We start from the raw sequence: 24596 nt of genomic DNA on the forward strand, positions 1-24596 counted from the left end.
GTAAGTGTCTAGCCTCCAGAGACTCTGACACTGAACCCCAGGTGTGAGTCATGTCATTCTTCCCTTGGGTAATATCTATTGGCATCAAGATATCCACAACCATCCTGCTTATATCATTCAAGCAATAATTTGTTCCGATTAGAAATGGTTGTAAATTAAAAAGATGCTAGTTAGGACACACAAGTAAAACATAAAAAGGCACAGACATGGTGACCCAGGCCTCTCCCTCCAGTAGTCTGGAAACAGAGATAGATGGAGGCTGGTGAATTCATGGCCAACCTGGTGTACATGACGAATCCCATGCTCCCAGAGCTCCATAGTAAGAGCCCTGACTCTAATAATAATGAATGCTATTATTAAGGTAGACTGATTCAAGGACATAATAACGTCTCGTTTTGTCACTTCTGTTTCCAGTGCTGTTTCCAGCTCTGGACGAGCAGATTTCTGCTTAGATTGCTAAACTATGTTAGGCAGTCTCCACTCTGCCTTTCTAATTCCCAAACCCCACATTCTATCACTCTATCCACTCTGCCATTTGTGGTCTCTTATTTTGTGCTAAAAGAAACAGAAATTGGGTGAAGATAAATTAACCACTCTTATTGATCCCAAAACACATTTTTTTTATTCTAGACACCAAATATAAACTTCAATGAGATTAAAAATAGAACTCAGAAATGACTGAACTAAAAGGAACAGTGTTCAAAAGCATTCTCCTTCAAAACTCTGCCTTTTGATGTGGTTGGAATCCTGAAAAAAAAAAAAAAAAGTCCTGTGCCCTCCACAAGCATTTGAAGGATTACTATCTGTCTTCTTTGATTGCACCATGATAAAATATTATAATATAATCCTATAATTTCTGCATCACTTACTTGATAATTCAGCCTTACATGAACAAAGGGTCTTAGAGCCAAATGTATTTGTTATGCATATGTGAAACTGAGAAATGAAAGAATTTTGATCCCAAAGTAAGTAAATCAACCCCATGTTACACTGGGGAGAGACTTTCAAATGGAGAAGAGCAAGGAAGAGCACCGTGGTGACCTTGCTTGACAAAGGTACAATGACATCTTCTTACCCTGTGGTTAATGCTGCCTCGGTGTCCCCAACAAGATCACTATAGTTCCAAACACATTGGAATTGGAGCTGCCAAACTTTGTGTTTATTTCCAGGAAAATGCAGCATAGAAACATCTTAAATTAGGTGGTAATTATTTCAAAATTGAAGAACAGCACTGTCCTGGTTTAAGATAAATCCAGTGATGGTGTGTTGACTTTAATAAAGAAAAAGTTTCATTTTGCTAAATGGAAGACCTTTTTAGACATAGATATAAATTAAACTTTGCAGTTTATGTTACTTGTCAAGCTCATTAAAATTTAAATGTTTTCACATATCTCTTACTTTTGAGAACTATAATATTGGGATAATTGCCACCCACTTAAAAGTAATAAAGGCTCAGAAACAATTTACTTCACCATGGGGTTGGATCCTAAAAATCCTCTATTTAGAAACTTCATTGTTTTAAGAAGAGATTTACTTGGCAAATATGTTTGTTAGTTAAATAGGCTTAATAATATAGATTTTTCTATAACTTAATTTAAAATGGGTTGATTTTGTGAAAAATCAGTTTATATAACAGAAGAACATCAAACATGAGTATATGTAATAAAATATTTGGTTTATGATCTAAGATTATAAAATTACATGGCTTTGTAGTAAACAGTTGCACAGATTTTGCCACAAAACACACACACACACACAAAACACACTGCTTTTTCTAGTGAGTTGGAATCTTCTAATTGAGCACATAAAGATAAAAAGAATTCCAAATCCAGCTTTAGTCTCTCTCGTGCAATTGCATTGCAAAATGTTAAGGCAAGTCTTTTTTCCCCCTTGTTTAGTTTTGCTATCTTTAATCAGATTAATAGTTTTATATAACCCCGCACTTACATGTCATATAAGGGAGTGTAAAAACAAATAAAACCATCAGTAAGAAGTTAAATGCCTATATTAAAAATGTATAAGTGTAGCATCTGAACCAAATATACACATCAAGATTGTTTTGGAGACCACTACGGGCCAATCAAAAGGATCACACTGTTTCGCCGACCTCGACACATTATTCCCAACCCAAGTTCCTCTTCTAAGTTAGCATAGGTACAGGGAGTGATGACTTTGAGGTACCAATTAATATAAATTGGGATCAGGAGAGATATTAATTAAACGTGACACTCTGATTATCTAAACCTTCTATTTAACTTGATCATTCAGAGCACAATGATGGCCCCTTCTTTAAAAATGATGGATGGTATCAAGCTCTACTGACTCCCTCTCTATCTGTGGCTTCCCACACTTCAGGACAGAAGGACCAAATGATGTGAGAAGAATAGGAGAGCAAGCTAATAGACAGACTGACTAATCTCAGACTCCCAAGGTCAAACCAAAGCAATTCATTTCTTAGCTTTCATCAACACAAGACATGATTGATCCATCGATGAACAGGATTTCAAACATTATACGTCTAAATGATATGTTCTTTGTACTGTGTAACTTTTTGAACAATGATAGATTGTGTGGTATATTCCCCACCAAAGTAATGTCATAAGGAAAAACTCATTGTATTTCCTAAAACACACTTAAAAGAAAAAAAAGCTGAATACGTCATCTGTCATATTACTCCACATGCCATTTGGGGATATTATATTTCCAAACTATATTCCTTGGGATTTTATGCCCTTTATGGTCCTAACATTACACATTAATATCACTGAAAATTCTATTCTTATTCTAATATACATATTTGTGGAGCTGGTCAACATGTTATGGAAACTATTAAAGACAATATAACAAAACTATTTTTTCTTGTGTTGTTATGAAATTTAATGGAGTTGGGGAGATGGCTCAGCTGAGCCTGAGGACCTGAGTTCAGATCCCCAGCATCCTTAAAAAATCCAGGCATGGTGGCACATGCCTGTGATTCCAATGCTGACTAGGTAGAGGCTAGTGGATCCCGGAAGCTCATCCAGTCAAGCTAAGTGGTGAGTTCCAGGCTCAGTGAGAAAGCCTGTCTCAGAAAAATAAGGTTAAGAAGGACTGGGGAAGACATCCAACCGGAACCTATGGCCTCTACATGCATGCGCACACATACACATGTGCATGCTCACCAGCACTAATGTCTATAAAGAAGAAAGCTTTGTCAAAAAGAAAAAAGAAGCCATGAGGAAATTTCTCAACCATAACATAATGCAAATGCAAACATAGAGATTATTCTCAAGTTGTTCTCTTCCTTGTTACAACACTTAAGGACTGTCTTATGAGGCTCGCCTATGACAGCTCAGAGGTGAGTTCATAGTGGCATGTTAGGTAACCTGCAGATGTCTCAAAATGAGAGTACATGAGCAGAATAGTCCGTTGAGATCATGAAACTTTACTCTGTACCGACCTCCTTAAAATCATATTGCTATTTTCACTGACTTAAATTAATTATCACCTTCTTCCCATTAGTTTTGGGGAAGATCTGATTGCTCTCATGGAGGAGGTAGGAAAAGGGTTATACCCTTGGCTGATGATTCATTGCACCAGCTGCCAGCAAGTTGCATGTCTCGGCACACCTGGGCACACGCACCGGTGACTGATCAGGAAACACATTTATCTTGGCGCATCACAAAGGAGATGCAAGCGTAATTACTCTCCCTTGTAATGAAAGGTGGTTTTGGAACCTGTGTCCACCTATAAGAAAATACGAAGCACGCATTTGGAGCAGATCCACATAATAGAGCCATCTGTTCTTGATACTTAGCTCTAAATATTTCCCAAATCATTCTTGTGTACTAAAAATAAAACACTACTCCAACTGTTAAAATGGTCACAAGATGTCATTTTAAAACCTAATACTAACAAAAAAGATCAAAACTCAGAGTTACTTTGGTTGATAAATACAGAACACGTCATTAACCTTCACTGTGCTGCTTCGGGAATTTTCTGGATTTATCATATTTTAAATTTGAGAAAATAAATGTACTGGCTAAGTTTTTTTCAGAGTCCTCTAAATGAGAACTGACATAGCTAGCTATCCTGTGCAAACGAAGGAAAAGAAATCAACGCTTTTGTTCTTCAACTTGTCTCATTTATATTGACCTCAAAATTGTGGATACCCTAAACCAGGACTGAGAAATCCTATATATTAAGACCTTAAAGTAAGATGCTCTATTAAGAGACTAGAGAGATTTTATGGCAGTTAGAAGTGTGCTGGGTTACATCTAATTGAGTTGTTGGACAAATGGGTACCCTGGGAAAATCCAAACAAAGCAGGCTGTTGCCAAGACTGTTAGTTTCTCTCCACACTGTTGTGTAAGCCCCACTGCTGAAGACAATACTTACATACTCATTGAACATAGAGCTGTTAAGGCAGTGCCTACATAGAGCCTTACCCCTACTATTCAGTGTCTTTAGAACAGGAAGGTACTCTGCACACTCTCAAAAAAAGAAATGAAAGCACTCAGCCAGCCATAAACCTAAAATGGTGTACTATTTGCAAGATATACAAGGGCAATGGTGGCCCAAAGCTTATGGGAGTAACCAACCAATGACTGATTTGGCTTACAGCCAATGAGACGGAACCAATACCCAACTGCCTGGAGACCAAGAACCTGAGACTAGATAACCCAGAGATCTAGGGGGAAAACAAATAAGACTAGCCTATATAAGGAGGAAAATTGTAGTGACAAAATGACTTCCAATGATATTCTGCTATACTCATGGGTCAGTGCCTTCAGCTATCATCAGTGATGCTTTTTTGTGCAGCAGATGGGAACACATATAGAGATGCACAGCTAGTCATTACACACGGAGTGAGATTTCTCTGTCAAACCCCTTCCCTCAGAGCCTAGGAAACCCCGCGGAAAGGGAGACAGAAAGAGTGTAAAAGACAGAGAAGATGGAGGACACCAGGAAAGCATGGCCCTCTAAATCAATATGAGCAAAGGTCATATGAACTCACAGAAACTAAAGCAGCATGTACCAGGTTCTCTGCATATATATTATGGCTTTCTGGTTCAGGGTTTTGATAGAATTCGTGAGTGTACAAATGAGTGGGTCTCTGAGAGACCCACCACATTTAAAGCTACAGGTGGTTGTAAGCTGCCTTATGTGGATGTTGAAAAGCTTACTTGTATCCTCTGGAAGAGCAACAAGGGGTCTTAACTGCTGAGCCATCTCTCAAGACCCACGTTAGCTCTTAATTATTATAAAAATTGTATTTTATTTCCTCCCATTAGAAAGTAGCTTTACTTCCTCTAAATATAACATCTCAATGAATTCTTTGCTCAAGAATAAGAGTAATCATGAAATGAATATTCAACTCTAGCCCTGAAAATTGCCAGAGCAGGATTCGCTAGGATGCAGCATTTTTCATACTCCCTTCAAAAGCAACTGAGAAAAGAAAATTGCCTGGGATGTTGAATTCTAGAAAACACTATTAAATAAGTAGAAGTGTATTTTTCTCTAAAATAAGGATATACCAATAAAAGTAGCAATGATCAATTATGTAGAGATTTTCAAATAGCCTTTATATATAAACTCATCACAATCTAGCAAAGCATATATATCATTATCTTTACTTTTATGATTTATCTTAATCTTTGAAAACTCTGTGTGTGTGTGTGTGTGTGTGTGTGTGTGTGTGTGTGTGTGTGTGTGTGTGTGTGCATGTCTTTATGTGTCTGTGGGGAGTATATGAACAGGGGGACAGGTATCTATAAAGATCAAAGGTATGGGATCTCTTGGAGCTGGAGTTAAAAACAATTATGAGCCACCTAATGAGGGTACTGGGAATTGAACCCCAGCAGCACACACTCTTAACTGCTGAGGCATCTTTCTAGCCTCTATTTTCACTTTTTTTTTTCTTTTTAGGTTAAAAAAAAAAAGTCTTTTTAGTAGAAAAAAACTTCACTGAATTGATATTTCACTGTCACCTTTCTTTAGTGTTTGTAAGCACTAACACGTGACCTTAATCGGTGTCTGATACTAAGAGATGAAATAGAGTTAAGGAAGAGACTCTTTAACCCAAGAGCCACTCCAGGGCAGTGAATCAGAAACACACAGCAGTGGTATGAAACACTTAAAGACTGATAGGCAGACAGGCAGGCAGAAACACACACACACACACACACACACACACACACACACACACACACACATACTCACACACACACACACTAGCAACATGTATCTTACAAACACATCTGTCTAAATTGATAATAACTTAACCTAGAACGTGAATAATTTCTATAGCACTGATACTGACTTAGGACTTATCCATAAACTATAATTTGCTATTTTTTCATAATAAATATTCTCTTACACTATATTTTAGCAATTGGTCTCTTTAAAATGTTTCAGCATTCTATAAGGCAAAGGACAGTGTCAACAGAACAAAATGACAGCCTACAGGCTGGGAAAAGATCTTCACCATCCCTACATCTGACAAAGGGCTAATATCCAAAATACATAAAGAACTCAAAAAAATTAAACACAACCAAACCAAATAACCCAATTAAGAAATGGGGTTCAGAGCTAAACAGAGAAATCTCAACAGAGGAATATCGAATGGCTGAGAAACACTTAAAGAAATGCTGAAAGTCCTTAGTCATCAGAGAAATGCAAATCGACTCTGAGATTCCATCTCACACCTGTAAGAATGGCTAAGATCAAAAACTCAAGCATCAGCACATGCTGGCAAGAATGTGAAGAAAGGGGAACACTCCTTCATTGCTGGTGGGAGTGAAAACTTGTACAAACACTTTGGAAATCAATTTGGCACTTTCTCAGAAAATAGGGAACAGGGTTACATCAAGACTCAGCTATACTACTCCTGGGAATATACCCTAAAGATGTTCTACCACACAACAAGGACATTTGCTCAACTGTGTTCATAGGAGCCTTATTCATAATAACCAGAATCTGAAAACAACCTAGATGTCCCTCAACCAAAGAATGGGAAAAGAAACTGTAGTACATTTGCACAATGAAATATTACTTAGCTATTAAAAACAAGGAAATCTTGAAGTTTGCAGGCAAATGGATGGAACTAGAAATGATCATCCTGAGTGAGGTAACCCAGACCCAGAAAGACTTGCATTGGTTATACTCACTTATAAGTGGATATAAGGTTAACATAGATGTCTTCTGAGAGTCTCCACTCAGTGGGGAATTGGGACAGATGCTGGGACTCACTGCTGAACTCCAGTTGAGAGTAGTATGGAAGAATGGGGGGATAGCAGGACCCAGAGGGTCCAGGAGCCCCACAAGGAGACCATCAATGCTGGGGGATCTGTACCCAGGGGAGCCTGCACAAACTGTTGTACCAACCAAGGAAAATGCATGCAGTAAACCCAGACCCCCTTTTCAGATCTAGCCAATGAACAGCTCATTCTCCATTGTTGTGGGAAGAGCAGGGACTACCTGTGACGTAAACTCCGGTGTCCCAAATTTAACTACCTCCCCTTGGTGGGGAGGCCCAGTGACACACAGAAGAAGAGGAAGCAGGCTACCAGATGAGACCTGATAGGCTGTGATCATATGGTAGGGAAGGAGGTCCCCTTCTGTCACAGGTATAGGGAAAAGAAATAGGGCAGAAGTGGGAGCATGGGTGGGAACAGGAAGGTACAAGCAAGGGGATAACAATCGAGATGTAATGTGAATAAATTATAAAAAAAATGCTTCAGCTTTAAGTGCCATACTAAATTCTAGTTATTTGTTTCACATAGTGGGAATCCAACAAATACTTTACATAAAATATAGTATAAGCTGTCCTTTTTCTGCATCACCACATACACAGTAATGAGTCTACAAAGCTCAAAAGACAGGCTTATCTCTAATTACAAACATGCTAACAGTCACTAGGTCGCCTACTTATCATTTCCAAGAAATGTTAGAGTTAGTTCCTGGGAAATATATTCTCTGCCTCTAATTTGTTACAAATCTGAAAATATTCTCGTAAGTCAGTCATATTCTTAGTAAATCGGACTTCTTTGTGTAGAAATTATATGTTGATTTACACAGCAGTTGAATCAGATGCTATGAGGAATCATGTTAACTTCCATCATTTGCTGTATGTTCTAAACTCTGGTGCTTGGCCAAATGCAACCAGCTAACCGTCTCCCAGCACACCCAGTGTCATTCTTTGATAGTTCATCTTAATTTGAACTGGCAACCCTCAGGCAAACCCTCTGACTCCAAGCTGTTTATGATGTCCTTCCTGGCCTCTGTACTTCTCCGTTTCCATAGGCCAGAGTCTCTGTCTCTGTCTCTCTCATTCTCTCTCTCTTTCTCTGTCTTCTCCCTCTCTGTCTCTGTCTCTCTCTCCTTTTCTGTGTCTCTTTCTCTGTCTCTGTCTCTCGCCCTCCCTCCTTCCCTCCCTTCCTCCTCCCTTCCCTTCCTCCCTCTCTCCCTCTGTTTACCTAGGGGCACTTGCTCACTTGCTACTACCCATAAGCAGCAGGTCTCAGGGTAAAGTTGTGACCTTCTCACTTTCTCTGTGCTAGCCAAACACTCTGCTGTGGTGTCAGTCACACTATTACACTTTTGTTGCCACACGTTTCATTCATGCAGAGCACAATAGAACGCTGGAAGGTAAGCCTCATTCATCCTGAAAGAGCCTCCTAGCACAATGATTAGAAGACAGCCTTTGTTGAATAAAAGCAAGATAAATTAAATATTATTTTATATTTCTTAAATTTTCCTTCTTTAACTCACAAATCTTACAAATAATTTATTTTGAAACCTATTTTGATCCATTGTTTAATTAACATCAAATCATCGATCAAACAATTTTTAAGGAAGAAAAGGTTTTTAAAAATTGCTGCATCCCCAAATTTACAAGTTCTTATAACATCTTTCAGTTGCTTTACAAGTTTCTCTTTTATATTATTCTCTTGAATTCCCTAGTTATTTTTAAGTTGTCTGTATTGCTAGAAATGATTGATTTTTTTCAGTTCAAACTACACTTATGAGTTCATGTTAGGTTATGTCTATATGTTTGTGTAAAATAGTTTACTTAAAAGATAACTTTATTCTTTCTTACATTCAGATTATAAGGCTACTTAGTATTGAATATAGTATATGGTTATATATAATATATTTAGCATTTTAATATATAATAAAAATTTGTGGGGTAATTTATTGTGAATACGTAAGTCAATTTACATAACAAAATAATGATAAGGACAACAGTAAACTTAAGTGGTCCATACTGGTTTTCTTCTTCAAGTCTATAATTAAATTAGAAATTTCAAATTTTATGCCTAACAACAAAAATCTCACTGTAAACAAGGTTACTTACTTTTCAGGATTCTCTACTTCTTCAGTAATAAAGTTGAGGTAAAACCTGTATTATAAATAAACAAACAACTATTAGTACATTTTACCACCACAATCCAAAGTTCTACACATTGTATTTTCAAAAATCAAACTAAGAGTCATGAAAAATACCCATTAAAAATGTAGGCAGAGAAATGGGACTAGGCAACCAGCAAGAACTCTCACAGAGCATTTTCTACAAAATCATAGTGCAGTCATTAAAATGTGTGCAATGTGATGGCTGTGAGAGTGGAAAGCTCGTAACCTGTAGGGCACACTCACAGTTCACAGAGCAGCTCAGAACCGCAGGATGCAATGCCAGGAAAGGGCACAAGAGCTAGAAGAGGAGGGCCAGCCCAGACCCAAGGTCCAGGAACCATTTCCAGATGAACTTCCTCCCAACATGAGCCTTCAAGAATGCATAGCATTTACCCTAGTAAGCTGCTATGAGGCCATTCCAGGTTCATATTGTCCCAAAGCACAGAAGTAGAAACCACGGTTATGCACAAGGAAAGGAGGATTGATAGAGCATTCTGCCATAGAAGTGTGAATCAACGCGTGGAAGAGGAAATTAAGTGTATGATGGTCTGTGCGTCCTGTAAATCTACATTTGGAGTTAGGAACAAGAGGGTACAAACTATATGACTGCAGCCTTGTAGGGAACTGCTGCTGTTGACCTCCTACAGAGAACACAGCATATGAGCGGGGACCAAAAATTGTAGAAGTGTTAGTTTATTATGCTTCAAATTTCCTAAAAGAGTGAACATCAAATGTTCTACCACAGGGAGAGAGAACGTATTTTTGGTTATAGAAACGTTCATTACTCTGATTTAACTGTTTCACATTCTATTTATAAACCATATAAACCTAATCTTTTTTTAAAATTTTTTATTATTAATTTATTCTTGTTACATCTCAATGGTTATCCCATCCCTTGTATCCTCCCATTCTTCCCTCCCTCCCATTTTCCCATTATTCCCCTCCCCTATGACTGTTCCTAAGGGGGATTACCTCCCCCTGTATATGCTCATAGGGTATCAAGTCTCTTCTTGGCAACCTGTTGTCCTTCCTCTGAGTGCCACCAGGTCTCCCCCTCCAGGGGACATGGTCAAATGTGAGGCACCAGAGTACGTGAGAAAGTCATATCCCACTCTCCACTCAAGTGTGGAGACTGTTCTGACCATTGGCTAGATCTGGGTAGAGGTTTAAAGTTTACCGCCTGTATTGTCCTTGGCTGGTGCCTTAGTTTGAGCGGGACCCCTGGGCTCAAATCTGCCTATCATAATGTTCTACTTGTAGGTTTCTAGGACCCTCTGGATCCTTCTACTTTGCCATTCTCCCATGCTTCTCTCATCTAGAGTCTCAATAGCCTTATTCATAATAGCCAGATCATGGAAACAGCCTAAGTATCCCTCAGTAGAAGAATGGATAAAGAAACTGTGGTACATATACACTATGGAATACTACTCAGCTATTAAAAACAAGGAATTCACAAAATTTGTGGATAAATGGATTGAGCTAGAAATTATCATAATTAGTGAGTTAACCCAGAAGCAGAAAGACTTAAATGGTATATACTCACTTATATCTGCATACTAGCCCAAGGGGCATGTCTCACCAAAGCCTTCACTTACCAGGAAACTGGGACAGAGAGGAGGACATCCATAACCTAATCTTTAATGCCTCAGAAGTACATATAATTTGTCAATTTAAAATTTTAAGCTAAAATAAAAAAGTTAGCCCTTCTACTCACACATCTTCCTTTAGTTTACTAGGCAGAATCGGATTCACAAGCCTAAGGAAGAAGGGAAGTCTCCAGGATGTGGTCAGGGAGTTCACTGTAGGCACACTGCTACTTACCACACTGTCTACCAAGAGCAAAGAAGTAGGGAGTTTTGAACATTTCCTAGGTTCATAATTCTTTTCTTGGAATTATATGTGAAAAATAAAAAAGCATTTTAGGCACTAAATATTTCACTTTCAAGGTGCACAGGATCTTAAAATCTTACCCTAATGTCAGGGCCTCAAATATTCTGATTGTTTTCCTTCACAGTGAGCTTCTACCAAGCCTGGGCAAGGGTGGTGAATGCTCTGTATCCTCGACTTTGTTTTCCAGCTAAAAGGGGCTGTTGGAGGCCCTTTAAGTCTTACTAAGGTCTTTCTAAGTCTCCCCAAAGTAAGGTTGAAAGAAATTCCATTCTCAAATAAGAATAGGGAACTGTGTGATAGCAATGAGAATAGGGGAACATAACAGGAGCCCTCGCTGTACCTCCATGCCATCAGCTCAGGGAAGTCATGAATTCTGCTGTTATCTTACTATTCCTTAGATGCTAAAAATAGCCTCTTGTATAGCACATGGAATCACAGTCTGAAAGTCAAATTCTCCTCTATAGAAAACCAAATATCAGGGCCGGGCATGGTGGCGCACGCCTTTAATCCCAGCACTCGGGAGGCAGAGGCAGGCGGATCGCTGTGAGTTCGAGGCCAGCTTGGTCTACAAAGCGAGTCCAGGATGGCCAAGGCTACACAGAGAAACCCTGTCTCGAAAAACCAAAAAAAAAAAAAAAAAAAAAAAAAAAAAAAAAAAAAAAAAAAAAAGAAAGAAAGAAAGAAAGAAAGAAAACCAAATATCCAGAACATTATTCCATCATCTGCCACATGCTTAAAGCATCTCATAGCCTACAAGAAAGGGAGGAAGCTTGTCCTGACCCATGCGCACGGCAATCCTATCTCAATTCTGCTTCCTGGTCAGTTGATGCCCAAGAATAAGATGGCTACAGCTTTAAGGACTAAGTTGTAAGTTCATGTTTGAAATATATCGACTGAAGAGACAGTAGTAAGAAGTGTGATATAAAAAGTGCACACACATATAAGTAATGATGTATTTTACCAACTAAAGTTAAATTTCTAAAATCGACAGTTGTTGTTTCTCTAGGAGAATGCACATACAGGAAAATACATATAATGTTATTCTAGAAGAAGGAACCATCAGTGTGTGCATGCTCCGTCTTTCACCATATAATGCAAGTCAGCTGGCAGAATTATATGTGTGGACTATAAATGAGCCACTCCTCCCTGTTCTGAGTGTACCAGACACAGTGCTGTTGAAGGTACTATTTGAGACTGGTTTGACATGTTTGCTATAAGCCCAAGGCAACAGACAGTATAGGAACCAAATAAAAATAAATAAACAAATATATAAGTAACCCCTAAAACTGAGTAAGTCCCATGAAGTAAGAAATAGTGCCAGGTCATGTACGCTATATGTATGTTAGTTGCTTCTTAACAGTTGATGAACTTGTCTTTTTCAAAAACCTTAAGACAAAGGGATGATGGGGCCTATCTGTGAAAAAAGAATATAACTTCAAATATTTTTCCATGGTTCTGGAGAATAGAGGAAAGGAAACTTCTTGGGTACAGCTTGGGGAGAAGAGGAAGAAAGCGAATCATTTCAGTGTAAAAGCCCACACACTGTGGGAAATCTATCTTGATGCTGTCTGGTCCCTAGTATGTAGGCCACAGCATTCGCTCTCCCTGGGTTTACTTCTCAAGGCCCTTGAAGGATAGTCACTAGGTCTATTGTCCCAGATTTTTTATGACTGTGCATAAAACTCGATGTTTGGCCCTGAATTTGTAACACCCAACCTTGTACATGATTTTTAAAGGAAGCAGATTCTTTAGGTGAGATTTGACACAAAGGCGTACAATAATCCTGGCTGATGCTTTGGAGAGACTAAATCCATTGAGGATCCGATTAAAGAGGGCGACAAAAGACACTGAAAACCAATTTTCTCTCACACAGTGAAAAGAGAGGGGGAAAAAAATCTCACCACGCTATGCTTAGCTTTGGACCCAGATACAGGATTGAAATTGGTTGACTCCCCAAGGCCACAGGCAGACTGGCAGATGCATTTCTCTGAATACAAACGTTGGCAATAATATTAAGGTTGTGCTGACCTGACTCTGTGACCTGACTGAGTTAATGATTTCCCCTAATCATGTTGCTGTGAGGGGGTTTTCATCATTCTGGAGATGTTCTGCACTCCTCAGAGCCAAAGCTTTACTCCATTCAGGATCCCCAAGGGTTGGTGGCATCTTTTTCCTATTCCACCTAGCAGCTGGAGGTGACTGCTCTTAGGGCAAGGTATCCAAGACAACAGAGGGCTAGCATGCTGCCTGTCCAAACAGCAGCCTGGCCAGGGGTTCCTGATCATAACTGCTTTCCTTTTGTCTCATTACAATGTCGCCACATTTTTTAAGTCAAATATTGTCCTACAGCAACGAAAGGAGTGGAAGCCACTTACAGTATCGATTTATGTCTGCAAGCCAGTTTTGCAACCATATGGCAGGAGATGGAGAACTCAGATAGCAAAAGTTGTTCTTACAACACTCCTGTCTTTGAGACTCCGTTTAGACTCCATTTTGATCCATTTACATAGAAATCATATCTGTAACTCTGGAGTGCCAAACCCACAGACTCTTTTTTTTTTTTTTCTAATTCTGTTTCTTTTTTTCAAAGAATAGGGGCCATAGTTTAATAACCAGATCTTCTCCCCTCTTCACAAAAGAGTATTCAGCTGGCAAAACAACCCATTACAGCTAAACAGTTCCTTATCATCCTCTAGCTAAGCCATTTGGGTCAGATAACATCTCATTTAAAATCCTAGACTTACGTTCCAATGCTATGACTGAACCCTCAAGAACACACATGCACGCACGCACACACACACACACAAACCCTATGGCTCCTGGCTTTCCAAACTGGGGGGTGGAAACACAGGCATTGTATACGCAAAAGTATAAACAAAGTTTTCTGTAAACCTCTATTGCTGATGAAAACAGCAGCACTTATGACTCAGCATCAGTAAAATGTAATATTATTAAGAAGTCAGGATGAAAAGAGTCTTTATCCATGGAAAATTTCACAGAAGTGGCGAGAATTGGCTATCCACGAAGCAGGTAGGTGACCTGAATATGCAGTGCTGGGTAGTGGTGGAGTGAGGCTAGAAATGTTTTACAAATCCGTGGGAACAGATGCATGGTGCTCACAGGCAAAAGGAACCCCATTCAACAGAATTAATCAAGTCTGCCTTGTGAAGATCACCACACTCCACATTCTTGACAGAGTACAACAGGCTCCCAGCACCCAGCTGGAGCTCAAAGCGCCTGTTCCCTCCCTTACTTTGCTCTGGGGTTCCCAGGGACCCTCACAGTGGCTTGGCTGCTGCCCCAGGGCATGGAGCCCTGATCCAGGCTCAATAGACACAGAAGGGTTGATTCTGCTTCTAACACTGTGATCACAGAGCTCTTCTCTCTGCTTAGCACCGCATTGTGCTTTGGACAAAAGTGAAAAGACTTCAAAAACACTGAGCTTCGACACTAAAGCCTGCATACAATGGTTGCAAACATCTTCTACGGGTATACAAATATTCTATGCTGATCTTCCTATGTTATAACCTAACAGCCGTCAAACACGGTTTCTTTCAAAGTTATGCTAAAGCCATGTCACTGATTTTCTTCTAATGCTATATTTTTGCAATAGGGCACATACTCTATTTTGGAATGTATTTTCATATTTCCCTGGAAGGTAATAAAAAAGGAGGGTGGGGTAGGGAGAAAGAAGAGAAAATTTTATTCCTGTTTCATACATATTTTCATAACTTTTGAGATAGCAAAATTTCTTGATGGTATTTTTAGGCTCACAGAGTGATCACAGGTTTAACTACTGGTTTGATAAATATGAAAAAAGAACTACTACCATTAACTATTCCAAAATAATGAAAATTAATCTTTCTGCAATGATTCTGATGATTCTTTCAATTACACTGCTCTACCTAGAGGGCTTTCTTGAAACAGTCATTTCAACTAAAGTTTACAAGGTCAATAAAATAGTTACAGGAAGTTCCTCTCTGATATGTAATTCCTGTGACTCATGCTCCTCAGCAAGCCACTGCTGCACCAGGGCAGGAGGAATCACAGGCACACAGCACAAACGAAATAAATGCATCGATGGCATCATAGTGCCAGTCTTATCTGCTACCTGTTTTGTTTTTAACTGCTAGCAACATTTTAATGAAACATGTAAAGGCCCTCGAATATGCTGCATACTGTTTGATCAGTTGACTTTTATTATTGTGATTTCTCCTTTCCTGCCTTTATCATATGAGCTACTTTAATCTCCTGGGACCATCTCATTTCTACATCTAAATTGTTTCTTCTTTGTGACAGAGTAGGAAAAAAAGTTGATTAACCCCTATTTATAAGTTTCCTCAATACTTTATCACAAAGGCCTTTTAACAAGGCAAACACTAACCCCAAGTACCCCATAGCACTATCCTTACTAATGAATAATTAGAAGTAATTTAATTTTTTTCTTTTCTTTTTTCTTTCTTTCTTTTTTTTTTTTTTTTTTTTTTTTGTTTGTTTGTTTTATTTTGTTTTGTTTTTGTTTTTCGAAGCAGCTTCTCTGTGTAGCCCTGGCTATCCTGGACTCGCTTTGTAGTCCAGGCTGGCTTCGAACTCACAGAGATCCACCTGCCTCTATCTCTCAAGTGCTGGCAATAAAGACGTGCGCCACCACGCCTGGTTTATACTGGCCACTAAAACCCAGCAATTGTTTGCTCATTTTTATGCCACTGGACTACATCCAATAGCAACTTTGACTGTTCGGGAACTTCAGAGATGACAACGTAAGCTTTGCCACACTGAAGGAAATTAAAAAGACCTCAGGAGAAGGATCTTTTTTACGGCTTTCCCGACTTTCCTTCGTGCTTCTCTTTCTTTCCCACCAAACTACGCTGCAGAAACTAGAAGCTGTCTTCCTCTAAGTGGCTCATCGAAACTAGAACCAAGCCCCCACAAACCCAACTGCACAACCTAGAAATACGTCTCATACAGTCTCTCACCTCTCTGTGGAAGGTGGCTGCTGCAGCATTCTCGGCTCCACTTTGGCTCACAATACAACGTGAGATTCTCGGGTGAGAGAAGTTCTATTCTATCCCCAGGAGAAGCAAGGTTGCACAAAGAAGCCAAGGAGAATCGGAGCAAACCGACCTCATTTGGTTTCCTCCGGTCTATTTCCATTGCATTATATCTTTTGGCTGGGAAAATAATCTTTCCTGGCTTTATAGGTCTTTATTTCTGAAAATTTCATGTTACCTGAAACTTTGACTAAATGATCGCTGTGTACATGACATGATGAAAATCTAGTTAGGGAAAAAAAAGTGTGATGTGTTTCCTCATCCATTGAGAGGGACAAAGCTGACACTTATATGCTAAAAGACATCTGGTTAGCAAGACAAAAGGCAAATCAAGTTCTTTAGTACAAGTATCCGGAGATATCAACTTACCAGCCAGCATACGCATACATCCCATAATAAAAAGCCAAGGGCAACCCCATTAGGTTTGCATCTCTTCCTGAAAATGCATCTTTAAAGTGCTGTGTTTGCCCTGCAATTAGAATGGGAGAATTTTTAGAGCTTTGCAAAGAATTAATTATCATTTATTCTAACCCTATAAATGGTTGACAGCTGAGCTAGCCTATTCTCTCTCTCTCTCTCTCTCTCTCTCTCTCTCTCTCTCTCTCTCTCTCTCTCTCTCTCTCTCTCTCTCTCTCTCTCTCCATGGTCAATTCTATCTACTAATGTACCCTTGCCACCTAGACCATTTTAAAATTCTTCAGTAGATGACCAGCAGTAGTAAAGTGGCATTTCAAACGGCAAATTGCACTTCTCTTGCTTGAGTGTCCTCTGTTTTAACCACAAAAGTATACTAAAGTATCTTCCATAAACTGAAGTTTTAAGAGTTTGACAAAATTCATAGAAGATAATGTATGGCTTGGTGAGAGATGAAAAAGAAATCTCAGAGGCTACCTTGAGTGAGGAGGCATCAGGAAACTCACGCAGCACCTCCCAACATCACTTAACAGCTGCTGCTATTTATCTCTGCCCTGCATCCCACACCTGCCTCCTAAAGCAGAGAAAGGCTGCGGACATAATCCACCATGGAAACACACACAAGGCTCATTCGCATGAAAGTTCACTGGAGCACAGCCATGCCCATTCGCAGCAGACGTCTATGGCCAGTGTCAATCAGGAGCACAGTGTGATTAACTGTGATAAGCCATTCTACCCATGGGGCTTTCTTTGTAGAGGTAACTTATTGACCCTGTCTTGGTCCATGTCACCATTTTTTTCCCTATAAAAATGAATAAAAAATTATACCAAACTTCTAACCAAGTTTTACCAACTTTGGCATCAACATTTTTGTCTATTTTGTGAGCAGTGGGCGCCTTTTTCTATGAATCTTTAGGGTAATTTAAGAGGTTACAAAATCAGATTTGTGTTAGTCAGCACAGATTAAAAATTAGACAAAAAAAAAAAAGTGTGTCTCTGCCCTGCCTCCCTAACTACAAATGAGAGTACTAAGTAGGAAATGATGCTGTTTAAAATTGGCCTTTAGCTGGACAAGGTGGCACATCCCTTTACTCCCAGCACTTGGGAGGCAGAGGCAAGCAGATCTCTGTGAGTTCAAAGCCAGTCTGGTCTACAAAGTGCATCCAGGGCTGTTACACAAAGAAACCCTTTTTTGAAAAATCAGATAATAATAATGATAATAATAATAATAACAACAATAATAACAATAATAATAATAATAATTGGCCTTTATAGAAGTAATAAAAGGAGATCACGCGGGCAGGAGGTGCATGATGCATATACAACGCTATCTTATAAGTCAAATATCAGTTATGGCTCACACCAAGAGACCCAGCATTCATAGTGATAGAATGTGAGGTTGGGGGCCAATAAGGACATGGTTCTGCCAATCAATGAATGATGTTTTTCTCAAAGCAACCAATTTCTAAATATAGTTTTGTGAAAACTTGACAGAAAAAAAATCAGAAATGCCGTCTTACTAAAACATCTCTATGCCTTAACAGAAGGAAAGTATACACACTGAGATTCAGAAAAGACACATCTGTTGGGACTGGAGAGATCACTCAGCAGCTATAAATATGCAGTCTTGTAGAGAACCTGAGTTCAGTTCTCAGCATCCATGACAGGAAGGCTACGACTGCCCGTTGTTCCAGCTTCAGGGCATCTGATGCTCTCTCCTGGCCTTTGCAGACACTTGTTCTCATGTGCACATGACCATTTGTAGACACACAAACACACATGTGTGTGTACAAACAATTAAAAATAATTTTAAAAAAAAGAAACATCTATTTGATATTCTTTTATGATCTGTGGTCTCCTTAGCCTAATGAGAGAATATCCTTCAGAATGGAGCAATTAGTAATTAATATGAGAAAAGATCTAAACTGTGTAGGTTGAGCCACAGTTCTTCAAATGAGCCGTCATGAGACCTCAGTAAAAGAGGCACATTGTTTCTGAACTTCAGGAATATTTTTGGATGCATAACATTGGGGAAGATGAAAGTAACATGTTCAAAAGGAAGTTCCAGGCCTCATAAGTGAATTCACAACATCCAGCTAAATCAGAATCTGATTAGGGTAGAAATAAACACACACAAACCACACAAACACACACCACATCACACACACACACACACACACACACACACACACACACACACCACCTCAATGAAGCCTTTTTCTTCCTGGGGTCTCGGAGAAATATGGGAAAACTAAATGATTGTGTTACAAATTTTAAAATCTCAATTTTATAAAATTTCGTAGTAATAAAGAAAATATGTCTGGTCTCTAAAGTACTAATATATGGTCCAAATGCAGGAATTTCCTCAGAGAATTTCTCTGTTGGATAAGATGTAAGAATTACAGTGATCCTATGCATTTCTGATACTGTAAGCAATATTAAAATATCACTGTAACTGACAGGAAAGGTCTGTGCTCTCAAGGAATTTGCAGTACACTATATATATAAATGAGGGGTCGGAACCAACAACAGAATATAACTACCTATTATATCTGGCCTTATACCAAAAGGAAAAGCCAGAATACAACCATGTCTAGAAGGTCTAGTGACTCACCTTCCTTTCCTTTCCAGAAATTTAAAAGCTCCCTAAAGAAGATTGAGAAAGTCAACTCAGGAGATGAAGGCATGGACAATTTCGCCTCTAGTCATGGTGGAATGTGAGCAGGCCAGCTCTGTAGAGGCCATGCTGAACTGGGACAGCAAGCTTACCCACATCTTCTCTCACAAAGACTCTATTGTCAAATTCTTCATGGTGTTTATTCTGGGGCCAAAGTTGCTGGATTTGATGGAAGCATTTTACTGCCAGGACTCTAAGATCATCCACTAGGATGATTAAATTGACAAGAACAGTTCCCTCTACCAATGAGAGTGATCAAGTTTAATGTTGGTGTTTGATGCCTCTACAGAAGGCAATGGTTTTGCCACTTCCTTTTGTGTGGCGTAATGCTCTTCCTGAGGGGTCATTACATTTCTCTATAAATTTCTTTCCTTGGAAATGACAACTCCAATGTAAACAATAAAATAGTTAACACACCAACATGAAATGCAACCTCTTTCCAATTGATTCACTCTAATCATTTCTCATTATTTCCTGTTGCAAAGCCAGTAACCTGTTGGGCCCTCTTTCTCTTCCAACCATTTTCACTAAATATATGCAAATGCAAGTTTTACATAGAAAATAATGTAACAATAAAAACTATGTTTTTGAAGCCCGTTTTATTGTCACATAAGGATATTGTTTTTAGGAATACTATTTTTAAACCCCTTAATCTCAGATTAAGGAATTGCAAATGAAAAAATAAAAAAAAAATCATTGGTCATCTTCCATTATTTTCCAGAAATGTTTTTATCTTTTTTTAAAATTTTTATATTTTATATTCATTGTTATTATTGCAAACAAAGGATATATTGATCTATGCGTAAAGCTAAATAGAAAATTTTGGTTTTGTTTTGTTTTGTTTTGTTTTGTTTTGCTTTGTTTTGTTTTCATTTTGGGTTTGACTCCAAGCAGCTTATACCAAGAGAATTCTCAGACGCTTTAATTCTGTTGCTCGGTCCAGTTTTAATTCTCTTGCTGCCATTCAACTATAAATACCAACCCATCCTCAGTGTAGCCTTTCAAATCAATTAGATGACAGTACAGAGTTTAAGTTCCACAAGCGAAGACTAATTAAGGATTCTGCTAGACAAGCGAAAGTCGGTGTTAGAAGAGACCAGAAGCAGATACGCAGTTTAAAACGCATTTCCTTTTCAGTCCATACCTTTAATTAGCTGTATAACTCCAGGGACTATAATTATCAGAATTGCTGTGAGCTTGCAAAAGGTTAGGAAAATCTGGATCCGGGCACTCCAGCTGACACTCGTGCTATTTAGGACCATCACCACAGCTGCAAACAAACAGACAAAGTTACAACAGGCAAAGCACGGTGAGCTCAACGATGTCTTAGGATCCTGTCAGTCGAAATGTGGTCTATAAACCTGCAGTGCTGGCAATGCACTACCGAAACGAGGAGTGTGCAGGATCCCAGGCTCTGCCCCAGATCCGGTCTCTCCTGCACCAAGGCTGTTCTTTGAGAGACATTCAAACCAGAGGAGCTTAGATTAAAAACTCGTACACAGTCAGAGTCTCTCTTCTGTCCTGTGCACACTGGTACGGATGAACACACACTGCTGTACGATCACAGTAAAGTCAAACGTCTCCACCCTGAAGTCATCCCGAGGGTCATGATCGTGGTGCACTTGATGCTCTGGAAAGGGCAAGAAGTGCTATGTCTGAGATCTCATTCTTCGCCATCAGAACCAGCTCTGCCCAGTATTACTCTTGGGCTTCCTCCCTGATTTCCAACTAGATAATGAGGGATGGGCTTGTAACCTGCTCCGCGAGTGTCAGCTTCCAACATATGCCTGGCTGTTTGAGCATAAGGTCTTGGGACTTTTCAGCTTAGGATGCACAATAGGTCTGAAGCCAGGAGACTTTCCTCTTAGAATACTGTTGACAGTTTCCCAAACAGCCACCCCTTTTCCACATCAAGGACAGAGAAATGGGTATTTATTTCTGGCATTGCCAATAATCAGCTATGCTCCTGGCCAAGGTAGATAGCTAATATATTTTTGTTGGATGAATGAATGAGTGAGTGAGTGGATGAACTGGATTCTCAAAAATGGTAAGCCACACCTTAAACGGTGATATTCTAGGCTTTCCTTTTCTTCCCTGGTGGAATGTTGGAGGTTCTTCTACACAGTGAATTTCAGCTTTATGTTCTTGCCAAAAACACAGGCACAGGATAGCCAAAACATTTACCAGCTATTTCATTCCTGACATTTAATGGTTCTCAGCAATAAATTTTGTTTTTGTAAAGATGTAGTCTTTCTAAACAAAGATTTTTTTTAATGTATAGAACTATTTCTCAGGGAAATAAAAAAAAAAAAAACTAGCAGAATTCTTACCATTGAAACTGGAATTGTGTAGTCAGGAGCTGTCACCATGGTTCCCTCATATAACACAACTAGCTCACTTCTGTAATTAGGGATTGGGGAAATGCTATCAATACACAATAACTAATGGGAAAATTAAAAGATTCTATACCCAAACAGAGCCTAATTAATGTACATTATTTTAATGGTTTTGGACAGCCATCTGAAATCAATCTACAGCCAATTATGTGTCACAAGAAAAGGCATTTATGATATGCTACTGGCCCACAGAGTAGGGCGAAGAGTCACTAAGGGATGCCAGGGAGATAATAGAGTCAGAGACAGAGGAAAGGAGGATCTCTGAAGAAGTATTTGTAAAATACTACCAAGGCTTTATAGATGACGGAATATCAAAAATATTTTCAAATTTGAAATTTAGGAAGGACAGCAGGTTACCAAGAAGAGACTTGATACCCTATGAGCATATACAGGGGGAGGTAATCCCCTTCAGGAACAGTCATAGGGGAGGGGAATAATGGGAAAATGGGAGGGAGGGAAGAATGAGAGGATACAAGGGATGGGATAACCATTGAGATGTAACAAGAATAAATTAATAAAAAAATTTAAAAAAAAAGAAGTTTAGCTTATAGCAATATTTCAACAGATTTTTTGGGAAGATAATATTTTAGTGACTACATCAATGAGCAAACCAAGTAGGTAAATCTGTGTCCATATTCTCTCCGCACACCTAAAAGTAAAGAGGTAATGGGGGGAGGTGACAGATCCAGTGACAAACTTTCTTTAGTAAACATGTCACGTGGTATATGCAGATTAAAGGATCACATTGCACGCACTAAAACAACACAATTTTATTTGCCAAGTATACCTCAGTAAAGGCAGACATTTTACTAAGTAAATAAAACAATGATTTAAGTCTTAATCTAAAAAAAGAAAGAAAGATGAGGGCAACAGAAGGCTCCAGTGAAAGTGAACCGGGGGTAGAAATGAAGAATGTCAAAGAAGTACTGATGGGAATTATCAGAAAGTCCTGAGACGGAAGAGGAGGAATATCATAATTCAGCCACATTTGAAGCTGAGTAAATGAAGGAACAAATAGGCCCACTGTGCTAATAAAAGGTTATTTTATCAGAAATGATGAAAACTAAAGTAATTTCTCTGTCTCCAATACAGAGAAGTTACATATTGAAAATATTCAAATATAACCTTGGTCCTTTCCAGTTTACCTAATGAGTATCCATTTTTTTATGTAATTTCCTATGTGATTGATGGCTCATCACATAAAAAACCACAAAAGAGCCGGGCGTGGTGGCGCACGCCTTTAATCCCAGCACTCGGGAGGCAGAGGCAGGCGGATCGCTGTGAGTTCGAGGCCAGCCTGGTCTACAAAGTGAGTCCAGGACGGCCAAGGCTACACAGAGAAACCCTGTCTCGAAAAAACAAACAAACAAACAAAATGAAAATATTCAAATATAACCTTGGTCCTTTCCAGTTTACCTAATGAGTATCCGTTTTTTTATGTAATTTCCTATGTGATTGATGGCTCATCACATGAGAATATTTTTTTTTTAATTAAAAACATCCAACTTTAACAAGAAAATGAAAAAAAAAAAAAAAAACTTGGCCTTCGTCATCATCAGCAACAAAAGATCACTGTGTCTTCCCTATCTTAGATAGTCCAAAGTGAAAAAGAGGCTCTGGGAGAGGAAAAAGGAGGAAAAATGGAAAGAGAGGAAGTGGACACACACTACATATGAGTAATATTTTCATTTGAAGAAATACGTGCATTTTTTGAGAAAAGAGGAATTGTTGTCTTCAAAGGAAGGTAAATGCTTACTGTCCATTAAAGCAGGAAAAACAATGAGGATCTAGAATATTATTTCTAAAGTGTTCCAGACAAATGGGAGACAAAAATCATCAAAAACCATCACCTTGCTTCCTGTATATCTGAGGAAAGAAGTCTTAGTAAGACTGGCCTTCCTCAAAGGCCTCTCCAAACCCTTCTATTTCTGAGCATCTATTATGGTACTCATTAGTAGATACGCCCTATTCCAGGAGGAGCACCTTGCTGACCCAGAGGTACAGCTTAGAGAGTAATGAGGAAGCCGCCCGTGGGGCAGCCTGGAAGGTTCTCAGGCTAAAACTGCTGCTTCAGCCTGTCTGCATATCGAAATTTAAGGGTGCCTGTGCCGCTTATCCAACAGTACTGAATAAGGTTTTCGGGTTCGGTAAGCAAAGGAGCATTCTGAGTTCCTGACATAAACCATATATAGTTCTCAAACACATACTATCTACCCATAGACCAATAATAAAGACATCTGTGCCAGTTCTTTCAAGTAACTGTTAATTTCATACATCAGGAAATTGGAGGGCAAGGGGAGCACACTTCAAATTTTTACCAAAGTGAAAAGTCGGGAGCACGTAGGCTTTATTTACTTATTTATGATGCACTTTTCCTATAAACTAAAATGTAGCAGGGAAAGCTATATCCATAAATCCTAGGAATAAGAAACCCATTTTTGAAAGGAGTTCTATTTAAAAGGGATCTTGAAGGGGATTCGTGGGGCTGGTGCTGTGATTTAAGGACTAGCGGGCACTTCTTTCTGCACACGCCGTCATTCACCTGCATCTTTCACTTTGAAGAGGGATGTTACAGATTATCCGGTAGTCTCTCAGAGTCACATGCTTTCAGCCCTTCCGTCTTTGCAGCTATATCTGAATGCTACATGATGAGATAAAGTGGGGTCCTTGCACTGCTCTCTGCAGCAGCTGCTGGGTGCCTTTCTCTCTCAGCATCCGTTTCCTGGGTGCACTGGCTTCAGGCAGAACCTTTAGAAGGCAGAGGGCCAACTCTGT

General features: G+C 39.1%; 1 protein-coding gene across 1 annotated transcript in view; it reads right to left on the bottom strand.

Annotated features, from left to right (window-relative positions):
- Window positions 1–24596, bottom strand: part of Slc7a11 (solute carrier family 7 member 11) — a 74265-nt gene that overhangs the window by 38328 nt on the left and 11341 nt on the right. The window contains exons 4-6 of the mRNA XM_051157116.1: window positions 20570–20695; window positions 16704–16803; window positions 9338–9382 (exon numbers count right to left, since the gene is read on the bottom strand). Of these exons, the coding sequence (XP_051013073.1) occupies window positions 9338–9382; window positions 16704–16803; window positions 20570–20695 (271 nt within the window). The remainder of the gene's footprint in view (window positions 1–9337; window positions 9383–16703; window positions 16804–20569; window positions 20696–24596) is intronic.

Source organism: Acomys russatus, chromosome 15 (genome assembly GCF_903995435.1).
Source record: "Acomys russatus chromosome 15, mAcoRus1.1, whole genome shotgun sequence".
NCBI lineage: Eukaryota > Metazoa > Chordata > Mammalia > Rodentia > Muridae > Acomys > Acomys russatus.